Source organism: Hylobates moloch, unplaced genomic scaffold (genome assembly GCF_009828535.3).
Source record: "Hylobates moloch isolate HMO894 unplaced genomic scaffold, HMol_V3 SCAFFOLD_10, whole genome shotgun sequence".
Classification (NCBI taxonomy): domain Eukaryota; kingdom Metazoa; phylum Chordata; class Mammalia; order Primates; family Hylobatidae; genus Hylobates; species Hylobates moloch.
In genome coordinates, this window is record NW_026652285.1 from 81,541,445 (window position 1) to 81,559,936 (window position 18,492).

Genomic DNA, 18,492 nt, shown 5'->3' on the forward strand with positions numbered 1-18,492 from the left:
CCAAATTCCAGCACATGGCTGGGGGTGGTCAGAGAGCTGGTTCCTTCACCCACCCTGGGCTGCTCACCCACAGCCACCTCTCCACTGCCTTCCACTGCTGGGAGTTTTGAGCTTTTGTGTTGACAGTTAAATACACTCAGAGTCCCTCCTCCTCAGTTTCTGGCATGTTTCTCCATGACTACCAAATGTTACTAGAATAAGAGGGTGAGACAGAGTTCAGCGAGGGTGGCCATCCTGATCCCTGCTTGCTGCTCTAAGCCTGAGAGGGCGGCTGCCTGCCGTGCCCTGTTATCCACGACAAGCACAGGCCTCGCCCTGTCAGTCCTCAGAGACTCAGCTGACTGTTTTTGGTTTGCGAAACACACAATCATCTCGACCAAGGAAATGAGGGCTCGTGTCTCTGCCTCATTTCCTCCACTGCTCAGAGGCAGGGGGAGCCCAACAGGAGACATGGCAGTGGAATTCAGCCTGGGGATTCAGCCTCCAGAGGGTCTTACCTCAAACTGGATCAGCACCGTCCCGCTTTCGAGGCCCTTCTTTAGCTGTGCCATGGATCCCTCCAAAGTGTCCCCGCCCTCCGCACACATGGGGAAAATGGCCTCGGGGAAAAGCTGGTTCAGTTCATCCTCAGACTTGAAGTCAGCAAATGAGCGGACAGCTGTAATGTACAAGACAGTGCATCTGACTTGTGTAGCAACACTCGGGTTTATCAGTTTCCCTCAAACAAATCACACCTATGACACCTGAATGCAGATGGTTTAAAACATCTTATTAAATGATTAAGCTACATGGTAATCATTTTCACCAAAGATACTACTTCCAGGTGAATGATTCAATATGTGTTAATTACATAAAATGACATACTAATCTTCCTGGTTAGTTTTAAATAATGGTGTTTAGCACTCAGAGGCTTTTGTCAAAGGTAAAGGAAAGGGAAAGAATGTTATTTAAAAAAGCGTATTGTCTCTGCTTGCTCTTTCTGACCTGGTTATTCTTTTTTTTTTTTTTGGAGACGGAGTCTTGCTGTGTCACCCAGGCTGGAGTGCAGTGGCGTGATCTCGGCTCACTGCAAGCTCCGCCTCCCGGGTTCACGCCATTCTCCTGCCTCAGCCTCTCCGAGTAGCCGGGACTACAGGCGCCCGCCACCACGCCCGGCTAATTTTTTTTTTTTGTATTTTTAGTAGAGACGGGGTTTCACCGTGGTCTCGATCTCCTGACCTCGTGATCCACCCACCTCGGCAACCCAAAGTGCTGGGATTACAAGCGTGAGCCACCGCACCCGGCCTGACCTGGTTATTCTTATTCCCACCCCGACTCCCCTTTCTTTCTCAGGTTTTTTCATTTACTTCCCTAAAATGGGCATTTCCCCAGGCATGAGGATGAGGTCCCGGGCTTTCCCTGTGATGCCATCATCCCTGAGAGCTCAATCCCTAACTCAGGGCCATTTCTATCTGGGAGGCTCCCACGTAAATATCGTACTCCTAGCATCTCTTCTATGCTTCAGCCCTACCTCTTTAGTGCACGTTCTCCCTTCATGTTAAATTCAATACAGGTGAAAGCAAAGCTAGGACTCCCTGCCCCAACCTTGCACAGGTGGGGATCCGGAGAGATCCGGTAAGGCTTCACGGAGGAGGTGGGGTCAGAGCTGGTCCTGGTGGCTCTGGACTGAGAGTTGTAGTGGGAGCAGAGCCGAGGAAGGAGCACAGCAGTATGGAGTGTGAGCCACACGTGCAAGGCAGGCAGAGATGCAGGGCTTTGCAGACACAACCTTCATTTACTTTCAGTATTTTACAGCTGTGCAGGGTGTTCAAGGAACTTGATGTATTATTTTATAACAACAAACATAAAGACAACAGTGTGATGCTCAGTAGAGGCTGTCCTTCAAACCTCTGCTCCCATCAGGCAGCAATGCAGGTGCTTTCCAGTCTAAGTGCCATTGATTGATTGATTGATTGATTGATTGAGATGGAGTCTCGCTCTGTCACCCAGGCTGCAGTGCAGTGGCACAATCTTAGCTCACTGCAACCTCCACTTCCTGGCTTCAAGCGATTCTCCTGCCTCAGCCTTCTGAGTAGCTGGGACTATACCCACACGGCACCACGCCCGGCTATTGTATTTTTAGTAGAGACGGGGTTTCACCATGTTGGTCAAGCTGGTCTTGAACTTCTGACCTGGAGTGATACACCCGCCTCGGCCTTCCAAAGTGCTGGGATTACAGGTGTGAGCCACTGTGCCCGGCCCCAAGTGCCATTTAATCTTCACAACAACCCTGTGAAGTCGGGACCACTGCTGTCCTCTTCACCTGAGCCAGCTGAACCACAGACTGGTTATGTAACTCCTGCAAGGTCCCCCAGCCCGCAGAGGCAGAGTGAGGAATCACCTGAGACAGTCAGACCCTGCTCTACTCACTGCCTCCCTGACAAAATCAAACACGCACGAATGAAATATCACCCGATCCTTCAAGAAGGGGCTGAAAATGCAAATGTCTGCAGGGTCACGCCACTTCGAGAGTGCATGATATGGGCTGCCCTGGGCCTGGGAGGAATTAGGAGCTGAGGGCTCATGTCCTGTATAAAGGGGGTGGGTGGGCGCTGCCTCCCTCCAGAAGACTGGCCACATGGGGACAGGCCTCCTGGGGGCAGATCTTAACATTTTTCAAGTGAGAAGCCAAACATCAGGTTATTACCTGAAAATTCTTGATTTTCAAATGTTGGCTACAAACTCAACATTTTCAAGAGCAGATAAAGGGCTGGAGCAGGCGCGGCTTTGCTAGGGCAGTGTCCCCATGGCTCCTCCCCCCAGGTGGCCATTACCTCTCCTCCTGATCACCAGGGCCAGCTCCCGTGAGTGGGACTCCCGGCTGGCTTTGATGAACATCACCACTTGGTCATGCGTGTGTTCTGAGATGTCCCGGCCATTGATTAACACGATTTGATCCCCTTCGTTCAGCTTAGGAATGCAGGTGTCCGCCTGGGTGGTGGGGAAAAGCGAGTTTCTCCTGTTACCATAACACAGTCCTCGGGGGACGAACGCTGACTCGCTCTGCTCCCAGACACCTGGGACCATGATCAAGTTTGCCTTCTCTCCCTTTGGTAGTACTGTCATTATTTTTATAATGCATCCACTGCTACGTGGACATGGTAGATGGTTGCAAGATATAAAGAAGTACTGCTCAGAATATAAGTTATGAAACATTTCAGAATAAGGATATAAAAACTGCTGAAGCCATTTCTCCATGGTAGTCAACCTTCACTTATTATAATATAACTATACCATTTCCAGCCTTTTGTTTCCTAGATGTACTGTTAGGAAATGATTTGCCAGCTAGAGGTGAGTATTTATCTGTCTCGCAAAGGTGAAAGCTTTTGTAAGCTTCACAGCAGAGGCAAAAACCATTATGGAGAGAAGCAATGAACTGAATGGCACAGGAAAGAAAGCCTTCTGAATTTACAGAAACTGTAAACAGTAACAAAAGTTAAATGACAAGAGCTTAAGGACTACCTCAGAGTCAAATCCCAACATGGTTCACTGTGAGGAGGCACAGTGACTCCTGCTGCTTTAAAAAAGCAGATGATTAAAAGGTAACTATGGAGCCAGGTGAGGTGGGACACACCTGTGGTCTCAGCTACTTGGGAGGCTGAGGCAGGAGGATCGCTTGAGCCTAGTTTGAGGCTGCAGTGATCATACCACTGCATTCCAGCCTGGGTGACAGAGCGAGAGCGAGACCCTGTCTCTTAAAACAGAAAAAAAAAGGTTAACTATGGAAAGTGATGAACATGTTAATTTGTTTGACTGCAGTACTATATGTGTAACAAGACATCATGTTGTACACCTTTAGTATGCACAATAAAAAAAATTAAAGGAAAAAATTACTTAATATTATTTTTAAAATGATAAAATAAATTTATTTTATTTTATTTTTGAGACGGAGTCTCACTGTCGCCCAAGCTGGAGTGCAGTGGCGTGATCTCAGCTCACTGCAACCTCTGCCTCCTGGGTTCAAGGAATTCTCCTGCCTCAGCCTCCTGAGTAGCTGGGATCACACCTGTGCGCCAACACGCCCAGATAATTTTCGTATTTTTTGTAGAGATGAGGTTTCACCCTGTTGGCCAGGCAGGTTGGTCTCAAACTCCTGGCCTCAAGTGATTCACCCGCCTCGGCCTCCCAAAGTGCTGGGATTACAGGTGTGAGCCACTATGCCTGGCCTAAAAAAATAAAATAAATTTGAACGAAAAAGCAAATGCTCTTCTTAGGAGGCCTACACAGAGGACGAAAGGGGCACTGGTGGAAAGATGGTGAGAAGAGGCACAGGGCCCATGTGCCCACTTAGAGTGAGCAGAACAGCAGACTGCCTAAGTTTCCTTCTCTTGAAAAGGACTTCTCAAAATTGAATGCACACCAACCACTTAAGGCTCTTGTTAAAAATGCAGATTCCGGTTCAGCAGGCCTAAGCTGGGGCCAGAGATTCTAATGAGGTCCCAGGTAACACAGGTGCTGTGGCTTCAAAGACCACACTGAGCAGCAAGGTTCTAGAAAACATGGTGATGTGTATCTAAGCACATTCTTTGCTCTGGCAAAAAAAGAAACAGGACTCAGAAACAGAAACCTGAGTTAGAATTAGGGAGAAACAGAAACCTGAGTTAGAATTAGGGAGAAACAGAAACCTGAGTTAGAATTAGGGAGAAACAGAAACCTGAGTTAGAATTAGGGGGAAACAGACAAACATGAGGAATAACATGGAATGTATCTACTTACAGGTGACTCTGGGTTGATCCTTGATACCACAAGAGGCATCTTTTGATCCACTCCTCCCTGTAAACATTTTAAAATAAAAACAAAAAAAAGTTTTTTAAGTTAATAAAACAAACAAAAAACAAACAAGTAGCTCACAGCATCAACAACATGGAGGTACCAATAAATGTGAGCCTTTGGTACAGGGAGGCTTCAAACTTCACTATGACTGATTCGAATCACATGTCATTTCAGAAATATGGAACAAATTCCTGATCCCTCTGGATCCAGCGGGCTGACCAGGACCCTGTTCAGAAGCCTCCCTCTGCCATCCCCACAGTCCATGAACTAAAAGATGCACTCAGAGAGAGCAAGCTCCTCCTCAAAAACGCAGACGCCCCCAGGAGAGGGACTCACAGCACCTCATCTGCTGATAAACAAACCTGCACGTTGTGCACGTGTACCCTAGAACTTAAAGTATAATATATATATATATAAAGGGGCTTTCAGCAGAGGCGAGTGAGGCCTGGGAAAGGGGCACACCCTGTGAGCACATCTGGCCTGTGAGTGCTGGTCCTCAACACAGCTGCTGGGGCAGATGAGGCTGTGCAAGATGGCAGCTGGGGGGTAGGGGACCACCTGCCCTCACTTTGTCCTAGAGTAGGGGTGAGTAAAAGTTTTCTGTAAAGGGCCAGAGAGGCTTTGTGGGAGTGAGGGCTCTGATTCAGCTGCTCAACTCTGCAGTCGTTAACCCACCAGTAAACAAATGGGTGTGGCTGTTACCAAAAAAACTAGTTACAGAAACAGATGGGATTTGGCCTGTGGGTTTAGTTTGCAGATCCTGCTTAAAGGTGCCTGGAGGAGAGTGGTGGCCCTGCAGGTTGAACTTGAATTGTTTTCTCTTATCAGCTTTAGCAATGCTGACGGGTTCTCTTAATAGCATTCCTGAAGTGGGTAGATCTGTTTGCCAACTGTGTGCCCTCATTTCTGGGAACCTCAGTATTCATTTGCAAAATGGGTTAAAAAATATTGACCTTACCACTTGTTATCAGAACTTAAGAAGGTGCTATGAATCTAGTGAATAGTCAATGCCAGGCACAAGCAGGCATTTGGCCTTCGGCAGCTGTTAAGGCCACATTAAAAAAAACCCTCTCAATTCTAGGCTGGGCACGGTGGTTCACACCTGTAACCCCAGCACTTTGGGAGGCCAAAGTGCATAGATTGCCAGGAGTTTGAGACCAGCTTGGACAACATGGTGAAACCCCATCTCTACAAAAAATATGAAAAAAATCAGCTGGATATGATGGTGCATCCCTATAGTCCCAACTGAGGTGGGAGGATCACCTGAGCCTGGGGAGGTCGGCGCTGCAGTGAGCTGCGATCGTGCCACTGCACTCCAGGTTTGGGCGATAAAGTGAGTTTTTTTCTTAAAAAACAAAACAAAACAAAACAAAAAAACCCCAAAAATCTCAAACCAAACAAAAACAAAAAAACTCTCCAACTCTCAATTCTGAGGGTTGAACCAATTTCCTTATGTAGCTCAGGAATGCAGCACATTTGTAATGCAAATTAAAAACTCATCGAAAGATTGCTTCCCAGCACAAAATTTCCTTCATAAATACACAACGTACCTTAAGATTAAATCCAAATTTTCCATCTTCATCTGGTGTGATACGGATCAAGACTAAGTAGCCGTCACCATTATCATTCTGGAAAACGTTTGAAAGTGGTCATTTACATCACATCTGTCTCCAGCAGTTGGTGATAAGATATTTTCATTTAGTCAGAGCTACTCAGCTGCCCACAAGGGGCCGGGAAGCCCTGGGTGGGTGGATCACCTGGCTGCCTGAGCTCGCTCACCTTGTCACAGTAGTACTGGCTGGCGTCCTCGGTGGAGCCCCCTTTGGTCACCCTGTGGAAGTCATCTAAGAGCTGCTGATCAACGCCGTCAGGTGAGCAGGAGCCTGGAGCATTTGAAGATGGAGACACAGAACTGGATGACTTCTGAGTCAGGTAGCTTTGTGCCGGATTGTTCTCGGATAAACTCCTTCATCACGGGGAAGGAGGAGATATTAATTACTGGGTTAATATTTTATTAGAGCAAACACTACTGACTGTAGGGGCCTGGCAGCTGGGGGCTGTATGTTTCCCTGGAGCCTCAGCTGCATAGGTTGTCAGCATGATTTGAGTACACCCAGGGCCCACTGACCACCCCTGCCTGCATCTGGCCTAGACACTGTCACATGGTTTTGGGGAAAAGGGATAGGAGGCAGGGTGGATCTGGAAACTGCTGAAAACTTTGGTCTCTTTGCTCTCTTCCCTGCTGCTTTAGAAGGGTGACAGGGAAATGTGTCCAGCTACTCTGGTGGTTTCATTACTGAACCAGGCTCTGCCAGGCAAGCTCACGCAGATGCACGGCCCATCCCTTCTGAAAGCTTTTTTCCTTCTGTCTCATTTCTGCGGATGGTTCTGCTTCATAGGACTCTTGCCTCCTCAAAGGAAATGGGACTGTTGTTGTTGTGCGTTCAGGAGGATTTATGTTATTCCTAGTTGGCATGATTTGCCTGTGACATCCATGAACTGCCATGCTGAGATCTTGTTTCATTTTCCTCTATCGAATATAGTTTCTTTTGTATCTTGGAGCTGCACTGTCTAGTATGGTAGCCACTAGTTATATGTGGCTACTTAAATTTAAATAAATTAAGACAAGAAACCAGCCATACTTCACATGCTCACTAGCCACATGCGGCCAGTGGCTCCTGTATGAGACAGTGCAGTTAGAGAACATTTCACCACGGCAGGAGGTCCTGCTGGACAGCGCTGTCTTAGAGAGTTACAGATGATGAAAACTGAACAGACGTTTGTGGTCATTTGTTCTAACTCCCAGTTCACAGATGAAGAAGCTGAGGTCAGGAGAGGCTGAGTAACTCGCCCAGGGTCACATGGCTTTCCCACTGCTTAGCAGACAGAAGCCTGACCGATGTGCGTCCTGAGCCTTTCTTCCCTCTCCAGACCATGCAGAGCCCACTCCCAAGATCCCCATTTCTAACCCCTCAGGGTCACAGGGATTAACCATCCCTGCTGTCACTGTATAGGACAGGACCCTTGAGTCTCTGCATCACCCACACCAGCCCCTTCCAGAGCCACAGGCCCAGCAGAGACACCTTACAGAACTGATGAATATGGGGCTCTTCTACATTCTAAGACTCTGCTCCACCCTAACCTCATCCAAATTGAAGTGAGGGGAGAAGCACAGAGACCAAGTCATTCAGTGAAACCCAGACAAAAGACAGCTGCTACCGCCTCTTTCTTGACCTTCATCTCAAGCCCTTATCCATGGATTTTTCATAAAATTGGTGCTTCTCTTTCTCCTAGTGAGTTTAAATGAGCTTAATTTAAATATAAAATCTGTATCATATTCACACAGAATGATTCATAATCACAATCTATTTGAATAAAATATTCAGTGACAGACCAATGGAGAAACACAGCTATACAGTAGGACAAGAGTCTGGCCTTATGGTGTCCAAGAGGCTGGTTGGGGGTAGGGTGTTATGGATGGGAAGGCATTTCAGAGAGAGAATATTTTGGAATTGAAGTTGTACACAAGTTTTCAGATTGAAAAAGAATGACTTTCGCTTATGTAAAAGGAAGCTTTAAAAAATTCCCCCCAAATATGGCATCTTTGCTAGGGTTTCACCGTTTACAAGAGCATCACCTAGTGGCAGAAAGGGCAACTGCTTGGCAGTTACAAAACAAGTTAAAATGGTATTTCCAGTTCTCGTTCTATCTGTCTCTGTCTCTACCTCTGTCTCTCTCTCTCTCCCCCTCCCTGCATCCCCCCGCCCCATCCATTTTTTTTTTCTTTCGAGACAGGGTAATGTTCTGTTGCCAGGCTGGAGTGCAGTGCTGCAATCTCGGCTCACTGCAACCTGCGCCTCCCGGGTTCAAATGATTCTCCAACCTCAGCCTCCTAAGTAACTGGGACTACAGGTGCCCGCCACCACACCCGGCTAATTTTTTACATTTTTAGTAGAGACAGGGTTTCACCATGTTGGCCAAGATGGTCTTGATCTCTTGACCTTGTGATCCAACGGCCTCGGCCTCCCAAAGTGCTGGGATTACAGGCGTGAGCCACCGTGCCCAGCCTTTTAAAATTTTTGTGTAGACACAGGGTCTCACTATGTTGCCTAGGCTGGTCTAGAACTCCTGGTCTCAAGCAATCCTCCTGCACTGGCCTCCCTAAGTGCTGGGATTACAGGTGTGAGCCACCATCCCCAGCCCTATTTTTCTTTTTCGATTTAAAACTCAATGGTCAGTCTAAACTAGCCCATGGTACTAATGACAACAGTACTACTACTATTACTATTGCTGCTGGTACTAATACTAGATTCCAAGTCATTTTATGCCCTAACCTATTTTTTTTTTTTTTTTTTGAGAGTCTTGCCCTGTTGCCCAGGTGAAGTGCAGTGGCGCAGTCTCAGCTCACTGCAAGCTCAAGCTCCACCTCCCTGGTTCACACCATTCTCCTGCCTCAGCCTCCCATGTAGCTGGGACTACAGGCACCTGCCACCACGCCTGGCTAATTTTTTTTTGTATTTTTAGTAGAGATGGGGTTTCACCATGTTAGTCAGGATGGTCTCGATCTCCTGACCTCATGATCTGCCTGCCTCGGCCTCCCAAAGTGCTGGGATTACAGGCGTGAGCCACCGCGCCTGGCCTGCCCTAACCTATTTTCTAAGCAGGGTTGGAGGGGTTACTCTGTCATTTATTTCAACAAATGGCTGATTTTTGACCTGCTCAACTGTGTACACAGGTGCTCTGTAGGGCGTGGTGATGTTCTGTTCAGTGTGCAAGATGGACAGACAGACGAGGAAGAGGACATCAAATGAGGAGATGCAATGAGTAAGTGGTAGCTGGCCACAGCACAGGGTGGCCAGGGGTGAAGGCACCAAAGCCCTAGCACCTCCTCTGTCACTGGGCAGAATGCAGTGTGGCTGAGGAGTGCAGGGGAGCTGCCCCATGAATTCCACAAGTGGAGTGAAGAAAGGGGCAGGATGAGGGACACAAGAAGATGGTGAGGGTGGGATGGAGCCAATGACTAGGGGGAGGAAGGAACAGAAGAGGTTTGTCTCTGAGGCAGGACGGGGAAGACACCGTGGAGGAGCCAGTGTGGGACTGACCACACCCTGGTTCTTAGGGAGGAAGGGGCAGAGACAGAGAAATGTGAGACACAGACCGACCATCAGGCAGACAAACAAGTATTCACCCTCCAGAAAACACATGCTTCCGAACTGTAAAGGCAGCAGGCATCAGAAACACTCCCGCACGAAGCTCTCCCTAAACCTTAGAAAATTACAAAGACCTCCCCGCCCCCCGCCTGTGAAAGGCCGCAAAGTCCTGCTCTCAAATTGCAGTGTGATGGAACAGGGGCCCTGTTTTGGGTGCTTCTCAAGGTCAGGAGACCCTAGTGCTCTTTCTGTTCCTCTCCTAGTGCTCGGAACACAGGACCAGGCACACAGGGAGTATTCAACTGAAATGCTGAGTGAATGAAGAATAAAACCTCTTGGCAAGGTACCAAGAGGATCACCTGAGGTGATTGGGTGAGTTACTCTAAAAGAGCAAGGAATTTACTCAGGAATCTGGAAGCTAAGGTGCAAAAGGAAGGCGAGTTAAATGGTTCTCAGCATCTGCAAGATCAGAGCTTCTGAGAATGTGCTGTGCACACCCATCAGCTGGGGTCCTGCTGAATGCAGAGTATGATTCGGCAGGCCTGTGTGGGTCTGAGATTCTGCATTCCGACCAGCTCTCAGGTGCTGCAGCTGCTGGCCTGTGGCCACAGCTGGAATAGCACGGCGCTAGAGGAACGCATACAACTTCACCCAGAGGGCAGTTTCTTCTGAATAAAATTCCTGGAGAAATTTCCCACATGGCTCCTTACATAAGGGTCCTTGAGTAACAGAAAGAAGACTGTCTTCCAATATGCATTTTTATGACGTGGAGACAGTCACCACAGGAAACAGCTCATCTGGAGCTGTAATAAATGCCAAGGACACAAGATCAAAGTGGCAGAAGGGATATGGTTCAGGTATGGTGCTGAGCTCACAGTCTCTTTCCTGCTGGAACAACAGATCATCAATCTGTCTGGGCTTCCCTTACAGATATCAGACACCTCATTGGCAAGAAAGCACTTGCTAAACCTCAGTCAATTCATTCCTGAATTCTCTGAGGAGAATTTCTCATTGACAGATGCCCTGCAGGGGCACCTACCACATAGTCCTTCTCACAGGTGACAGTTACCAAGCTTGTCAAAGTAAGTATGTTTGAGTTCTTGGGGTACAGATAAATATGGTGTGATGTTGCTCATGTGATATGGACACATGATATAGAAGTGGCAGAGGGGGCATCCCATTGTGAACACTTAGGAGTTTGTATCCCGGGGCCCCATCCAGTTTCATCTAACCATTTGTCCGTCTGTCCGTCCATCCATCCATCCATCCATCCATCCATCCATCCATCCATCCATCCAAATAGTCACTGAATGTCTATTAAATGCCAAATAACCATGTCAGGTTTTAAGGAAAGAGAGGTGAATAGGGCACTATCCCTGCCCTCAAAGAATTCATTGTCCAAAGGAGAAGAAGTACAATTAACCAAGTAATAATATTATCATGCTATAGTGGAGATGCTCAGATGTCTAGTGTACTATGTGAGGCCCGGAGAGCCTTCCTGGAGCAGGTGCACTTGAGCTTGAGTTTGAAAGATGAATTAATAGGAGTTTGAACAGGTAGTCAAGTGGGAAAAAGAGGGCATTCTGGCAAAACACTGATAATAACAAACACACAAACAAAAGCAGTAGCACAGGTAAAGGCAGGAAATGTTGAAAAAGCAGAGAAAAGTTATTTAAGCAGGAAGTGACATTCTTGGATGTGTATTTCAGAATGATAAATTTGCTATTCTTGTGAAGCATGGTGTGGAAGGAGGTGACACCAAAGACAGGGGAACGGTTTGGATATGACTGAGCAAGACTGTGCAGGAGACAATGGTGGCTGCATGGGGGCAGTGCAGTGGGGATGGTGGAGGAGTCAAATGCAAGAAATGTCTGGGAGGTAGAATCAACACGATGAGAAATGGCATAGGGACAGTGAAAGAAAAGGAGGAGTGAGGGACGACTGATGTTTCAAATAGGTGCAAACTGGGTAGTATTGAAACAATGGCCCCCCCTTACCAAGACACAGGAACAGCCATGGGCTAGACACCAACATGAGGAGCTGAGATTGGATCATATTGGGTTTCAGGTATTTGAGACATCCACACGCAAGTGGACCCAAACAAGAAGGCAAGGTTCAAGGAAAAGGGGCAAACACTCTGAACAAAACCCTGTCCCTGCCTGGTGTCCTCTGAGGGGGACATGTAGAATGGTATGCATGCAGATCCTTCCTCCACATTCAGATCTGGTGCCACCCTCTAGAAGGGCTCATTTGCACTTGGAGAATGGTGGTTACGAGGGTGATGGGTGGAAAGTGACTACACTGGAATTGTTTATCTTAAGGAACAGTAACCAAGGCTGGCAGGTGGAACTGGGAACAGACACCATCTGTGTTGTCCTGAGAGTTCAAGGCAGGAACCTTGATGCTGGGTCAGCGTCAAGGAGGCTTCCAGCACAGCTTGGGAAGAGCAGTGGGCACCTGGGCTAACGACAGAGCACACTGCTGCACTGTAGGGGACTCTCCATTGCTGGCAGAGTGCTCAGGCCTGGGGGGAGCCACTGTAGGGTTGGGGGAATTCCTACACTGCCGCCAAAGCTGAAGAAGGGGATCCCCTAGGTTCCTTCCAATGAACAGAAGTTTTTTGGTTTTTTTTTTCTGTTTTTTTTTGAGACAGGGACTCACTCCAATGCCCAGCCTGGAGTGCAGTGGTGCAACCACAGCTCACTGCAGCCTCGACCTCCTGGGCTCAAGTGATTCTCTCACCTCAACCTCCCGTGTAGCTAGGACAACAGGCAGAAAACATCGTGCCCGGCTAATTTTTGTATTTTTTTTGTAGAAATGGGGTTTTGCCATGTTGCCCAGGCTGGTTTTGAACTCCTGGGATCAAGCAATCTGCCCAGTGTGGCCTCCCAAAGTATTGGGATTATAGGCGTGAGCCACTATGCCTGGCCGGCACAGAATTTTTGAAATAAAAGGCAATGGCTGCCCCAAATCTCATGGAAGAAGGCAGGCTCTAAGGAAAGAGGCAAACAAACAGCAAAGAAGTTATGCAGGCATGAAGCCCCATCCACTCGGAGGGTGTCATGCTGGTGACCCATCAAGACAACTGTGATAAAATAGCAACCAGAAAGTTTTTCTAACACAACTCTAAACTGCTCTACAATGTGTTTTCCCCAGTTTCTGTTCTGCATGTCTCTTTCTTTAGGGAACATTCTCTCCCTTTTATCTGGGTGGAGAGTGGTAGGTTTTTCATTTCTGCCATGAAGGAAACTTACTTCTCTGCAGAATTTGGTCTTCACTCGGAAGCAGGGAAAGGAACACACAATGGCTGATAGAACCTTGGGAGCAACAAAAGAGTGCAGCCTACTTGGGCACAAAGCAAACTGCCAAGGATTCATAACTATAATCATAAACTTTGCTGTGCTGCTATAAATACGGAACAAACCAGCAAGTGACTCATCCGCTAAGATGGCACTCAGGCAGCCTGAGCTGCGCCACTCTGGGTTTACAGCCAAATCTAACCGCTCTTTTTCTTTCTTTCTTCTTTTTTAAACGAGTACAGAACATTGCACTTAATTCTTCTTCTTAAAAGGAACCCTCCTCACTGTCTGTGAAACTATTCATCCGATTTCTCTGACAGAATGCTTCTTTTTGCCTCTTAACACAAATCTGCTGTATAAAACATGTCAAACATTTCGTAAACATTTTGCAAATACTCACAGAAACTAACCAACAGGTTTTATTTTTCTTTTTTTCTCTCACCAGGTACAGACCAGTCTGTACTTCTTACCTGGAGCAATGGGGGTCCCCAGGCCCTCAGGAGGGCCAGCCTCTTCTGAATACCCAGCACAGAGTGGCTTCCCACCAGCAGGAAGAGGTCTCCCACCTAACAGAGGTGGTGTGGGTTGCTTTTCTGGCTGTTCATCCCACTTGCAGAGCACAGTCACTAACTTGACCCCCTGACATGTCTATTGTCAGTGCACCTGGCAAAACCCTGCAAGGAAGCCTGCCTGTGAACCACTGTTATTTGCTATTCTTAACATTTAGCTGCAAGATAAAAAGTGCCCCAAGATGACACATTTTACAAGATCTCAAGGAGGGGTTTCAAGAAGAATCACTGTGCAATGTATAGGAACAAGCAGGGCCAGAAATCACTTACATCAAGCAGTGCTTGAAGGAGTGAATTTTAAATCTTATTTAATTTTAATGAACTGGAATGTAAATAGTCCTATGGAGCTGGTGGCTGCTGTACTAGACTGTGAAGGTCTAGATGCTCCGTGATGGGACTGCAGACCACAGGAGGAAAATCTGATGTAGGACACATACTGTTCCCTAAGCCCCCCTTTTCCTTTCACCAAAGTGACAGAGCCCTGGAGTGTGGCAGTGTAGGCTGATAATGTGCTATTTGCCTAGCTGGCCTGGAGGCTCCTGAAACAACTTTTCTGATTTGCTCTGGTGTTCCCCTCAATGACCAGCCAAGGATGTATAAAATGTGCCACTGGACTTGGGAATGAATGCAAGCCCTCTAAAGCGTCCACACGTCATTGGACAGAATGCATCCCTCCCCATCTGGCACTGATTGCATAAAGAGACAGAGGGTGCTGGGCTGTGAGAGCACTCAGAGGCTGCCCACCTGCCCCATGTCACAGATGAGCAGCTGGGTGAGTGGTGTGGAGCGCCCAGACTGCAAGCAAGGTGATGATTCCAAACCTACTACCACATGAACTCTGTGTGAAAAATGCACTTTTCACTTGTAGATATTCTAGGGGTTCACTCTTTACATGAATGATGGAATAAACGTGTTAGTCTAGATGAGTGCTGCTGACAACACTTTCTGCAGTGATGGGAATGGGCTGTATCTGTGCTGTCCAAGATGGAGGCCACCACTCCTGTGTGGCTGTCAAGCACTTCAAATAAGGCTCGTGTGACTGAGGAACCGAATGCTTACATTTTTATTATTTTAATTAATTTAAATCTGAATAGACACCTGGGGCTGGTGGCTGCTGTACTGGACAGGGAAGGTTTAGATGCTGTACAATTCTGTGATAGGACTGCAAACCACCACAGGAAGCTCTGACGCGGCAGGCGTGAGTGGGTTTCCCAGAGCCCTCCAACGCTTCCCTAAACCGTTTTCTCCTTTTGCCAAAGCCACAGAGCCCCACTGCAGACGCAAAACGGCTCTAGTCACACATGCCTGCACTCCTGCCTTGTATTTCTAGATGTGCTTGTGGTTTGAAAAGCTACAAAGTCACACAAAGGAACTCACAATCATCCACTGTAGCCCTGACAAAGGGGCAGCAGGCTGCAAGTTGGAACAAGAGATAGCAACCATTTAGCAAAAGCATCATCCAAGCTCAGGTCACAAGGAAAGAATGACCACAGGGATGATTTAACCAGAGGTGTTAAGAACACAGATAAACTGGAAACCATGTTTGCTGTGGGCAAGGACAGAGGAGAGGTAGCAGCCTCACACATAAATGGGAAGATTTGCAATTCACCTGCAAATGCCTGGAGTACAATCAGGGTGCATTTGATGCTTTCAGCCTACTAGCTATAGTGGTAAAAAATTTATAGATTAACTAATGTGCCTGCTTGCTAATCCTCGGCTGTTAAGGGGGGCCCGTTATCTTTCTATATTTTAGACATAGTATGGGGCTTAACAGAATAGATACCCAATGACTATGGTTGATTTCCTAACAGTTGATCCTTTACTATCATGCTTTAACCTAATTTATAATCTATGTCTTACCTACTTAAAAAAATGATTTGCGAGTTTACCCCAAAACGTACAGATATGTAACTACGAATCCATTAAAATAAGAAAAAAAAGACCTATATAACAAAGGCAAAGGAGGAAGAGAAGTTACTATACAAGAAATCTGGGCTGAGGGAAGTGAATACAATTGAGCCTAATGTGCAGTTCTGAACTCCCTGGTAACCAAGGCAAAAAGGGAAACAAATGGGTTAAATATATCTTATTGAATAAGAAAAGCACTCAACCAGTCTTTCAGGACAGACATTTTTTCTGGCCTTGAGCAATGAGGGAACTCTGTCACATTAAAAAAGGGGGGTAGGGGGGGTAGGACATAAAAATTTAACAAAAATTTCTCAAAGAAAATTAGAGATGTTCTAACATGTTTGTTTCTTTATACTAACTATTAATTGAAAACAAAACCCCTCAGAACCCTGTTGTTCGGAGAAGGCTTTTAGAAGCAAGTTTATTTCCAATGATTTGAAATCATGTGGTGGTAAAACTTTAATAATCTAGAGAAATCAGAGTTAGCATGGCCCTAGAGTCTGTACCTCTAGAATATGGAATGATTAAACTGGGCTTTGCTTGTGAGCTGGAGAGGAGACTAATTCAAGAGACTAACAAGTACTTAGCGAGTAGAAAGTCTTTGTCGTGGACAAAAAGTACAAGCTCTAGACCCCAGGCACATAGACTGTCTTCTGGGTGAAAAGGTAGAGTCTGATTTATGTTCTTATCTTGGCAGAAGGCACCCTTGGGAGCTGGCTGCAGGCACCAGCTCTTGGTTCCTCTCAAATGGCAACCTGGACCTGAGCAAATTCCCCAACAGCCAAAAAGCAAATACCCAGAAATAAAACAACACAAGTTTCTTACTCTTGGTGCGGGCTTCGGTTCTGAGAAACTTCAGAATCGCTGTCTTGGGGGGCCAGAGTGCCCTTGTACGTGTAAAATACATCTTCCGTTTCCGTGATGTAGGTCATTTCATTTGCAAGGTTATCTGCAGAAGAGTGGCGTGGCTTTCGGATTTCGTGCCGGAGCCGAGGACTTCGCCTGGGTGGGAAAAACGTTGAGTGCAAAGTGTTCAAAGCAAATTCCACTTAAAAATTTTATTAGACACCAGTGAACCTCGTGTCCTGACCTTTCTAAGGATGCCTTCCTTGGCGGAGGCTGACATTCAGAGCTGGTTAACTCATTACTACCCCAGCAGAAGGCACCAAGGGTGACACAAATCCCTAACACTCTCAGTCAAGTCGTGGCTCCCAGAACAGTAGCCTCAGCTGTATAAACAGGCAGAATTAGATGGGTTTATGCCCTGTGGGAAGTGACGGGTATTGACTTAAGGGTAAGTTATTCTTCCAGGAGGACTCAAGCTCTCAGACATAAATAGGCCATATGGACTGCTATTCAGAGAATTTTTCTGATTAATTTGAACAATGCAAACAAAAAGTTTAGAAGCCAAACTACATTTCTCAGCAAAACTCCAACCTTATTTCAACGACGTCCCTTCATGTGAATTTCACTTGATCCAAGAGAAAATGTTTGCTTTTTAAGATATATCCCTTATTAAACATGTTTATATGCATTAGATAGGCATATAAACACTGGACTGTCCTCCAACAGCGGCAGTAGGCATGTGACCTTGGGCAAGGCACGTCACCTCTCTGGGCCTCGGCTGTACTTACCTGCTCCTGAGAATGAATCCAATGAGGCCGTGTTCTCAGGGCATCCAGTGTAGCACCTGGGCGTCAGCTCCTGCAGTGGGGGATCCCAGGCTGCCAAGCTTTCTAAGTTCTATTTTCCCTTACAGTTTTTCCATCTTCCCTTTCTTTGTTAGCCATTTCTCCTCAGGACTGTCAGGGCCTCCATGATTTGCAATCCCCCTGGGCCTGGATAATCAATAATGCTGTGTCCAAAGCAGAAGTAAAAAGGCTCTTGTGACTCCTCAGGAGAGGACCTATAAATAGCCACAGGAGCTCCGGGCCACGAGTGTGGCAACATCTAACCCCGCTGTTCCCCTGGATCCAGTCCTGGGCTCTCTGGGCCCCTGGCATTGCTGCCAATGAGATTTTCAGATAAATTAAGCTGCTGTGTTATAGCATAAACTTACCTCTTTAGAACGAGGTATCTAAATGTTGGAAACCAAGAAGCAAATCTATTCAGTTATGTCATGATTTCTAACACTAAATACTGTCACTGTCCCTTCCCAGAGCATTAGGCCCCCAGTGAAGGGTCCTTCCCTAGCAGGCCCAGCACAGTATCTCCTCTGTCTGCCTGTCTCCCAGTTTCTCTTAGGCTTAGCAGATCCTGGCTCAGGTATTTACAGCCACACACTCTTACTCCAGTGTGGAGCTGGGGGCAATGTTTCCCTGCTAGGTTTCCCCTCTGGCCCCTAGCCTTTTTGGAGGTATTCACAAAAATGGTGTGATGTCTTTGGGGACCATTATAATAAGATAATGATAATTCCACCTGACTCTTTTAAAAGCTTACTACGTACTTGTACATTATTATTTCATTTGTGGTAGTTTTTATCATCTTTTTAGAGATGGGGAAACTGAGGCTACAGAGGTAAAGAAACTTGTTAATTAACAGAAGGGCCAAAACCTGAGTTTAGGTCTTTCTGCTACAAACCCAGTGCCCTTCCCACTTTACCAAATGACCACCTATTTCTTTTTAAGCTGAGTCCATCCTCTTAAGTTGGCTGGCTACTTACTGATGTGCATTTGCTTCTGCTGCTGAAGGTCATACATCCTTACATCATTTACATCACGTACCTGCATTAGTTTTCCCCAAAGTTTATTTTGT

General features: G+C 46.7%; 1 protein-coding gene across 4 annotated transcripts in view; it reads right to left on the reverse strand.

Moving 5' to 3' along the window:
- Positions 1-18,492, reverse strand: part of PTPN3 (protein tyrosine phosphatase non-receptor type 3) — a 122,682-nt gene that overhangs the window by 28,416 nt on the left and 75,774 nt on the right. For all 4 annotated transcript variants that reach the window (XM_032164827.2, XM_032164826.2, XM_058445745.1 and 1 more), the window contains 6 exons: positions 16,564-16,740; positions 6,592-6,778; positions 6,363-6,440; positions 4,756-4,812; positions 2,814-2,970; positions 498-658 (listed from right to left, as the gene is read on the reverse strand). In XM_032164827.2, coding sequence (XP_032020718.1) covers positions 498-658; positions 2,814-2,970; positions 4,756-4,812; positions 6,363-6,440; positions 6,592-6,778; positions 16,564-16,740 — 817 coding nt within the window. The remainder of the gene's footprint in view (positions 1-497; positions 659-2,813; positions 2,971-4,755; positions 4,813-6,362; positions 6,441-6,591; positions 6,779-16,563; positions 16,741-18,492) is intronic.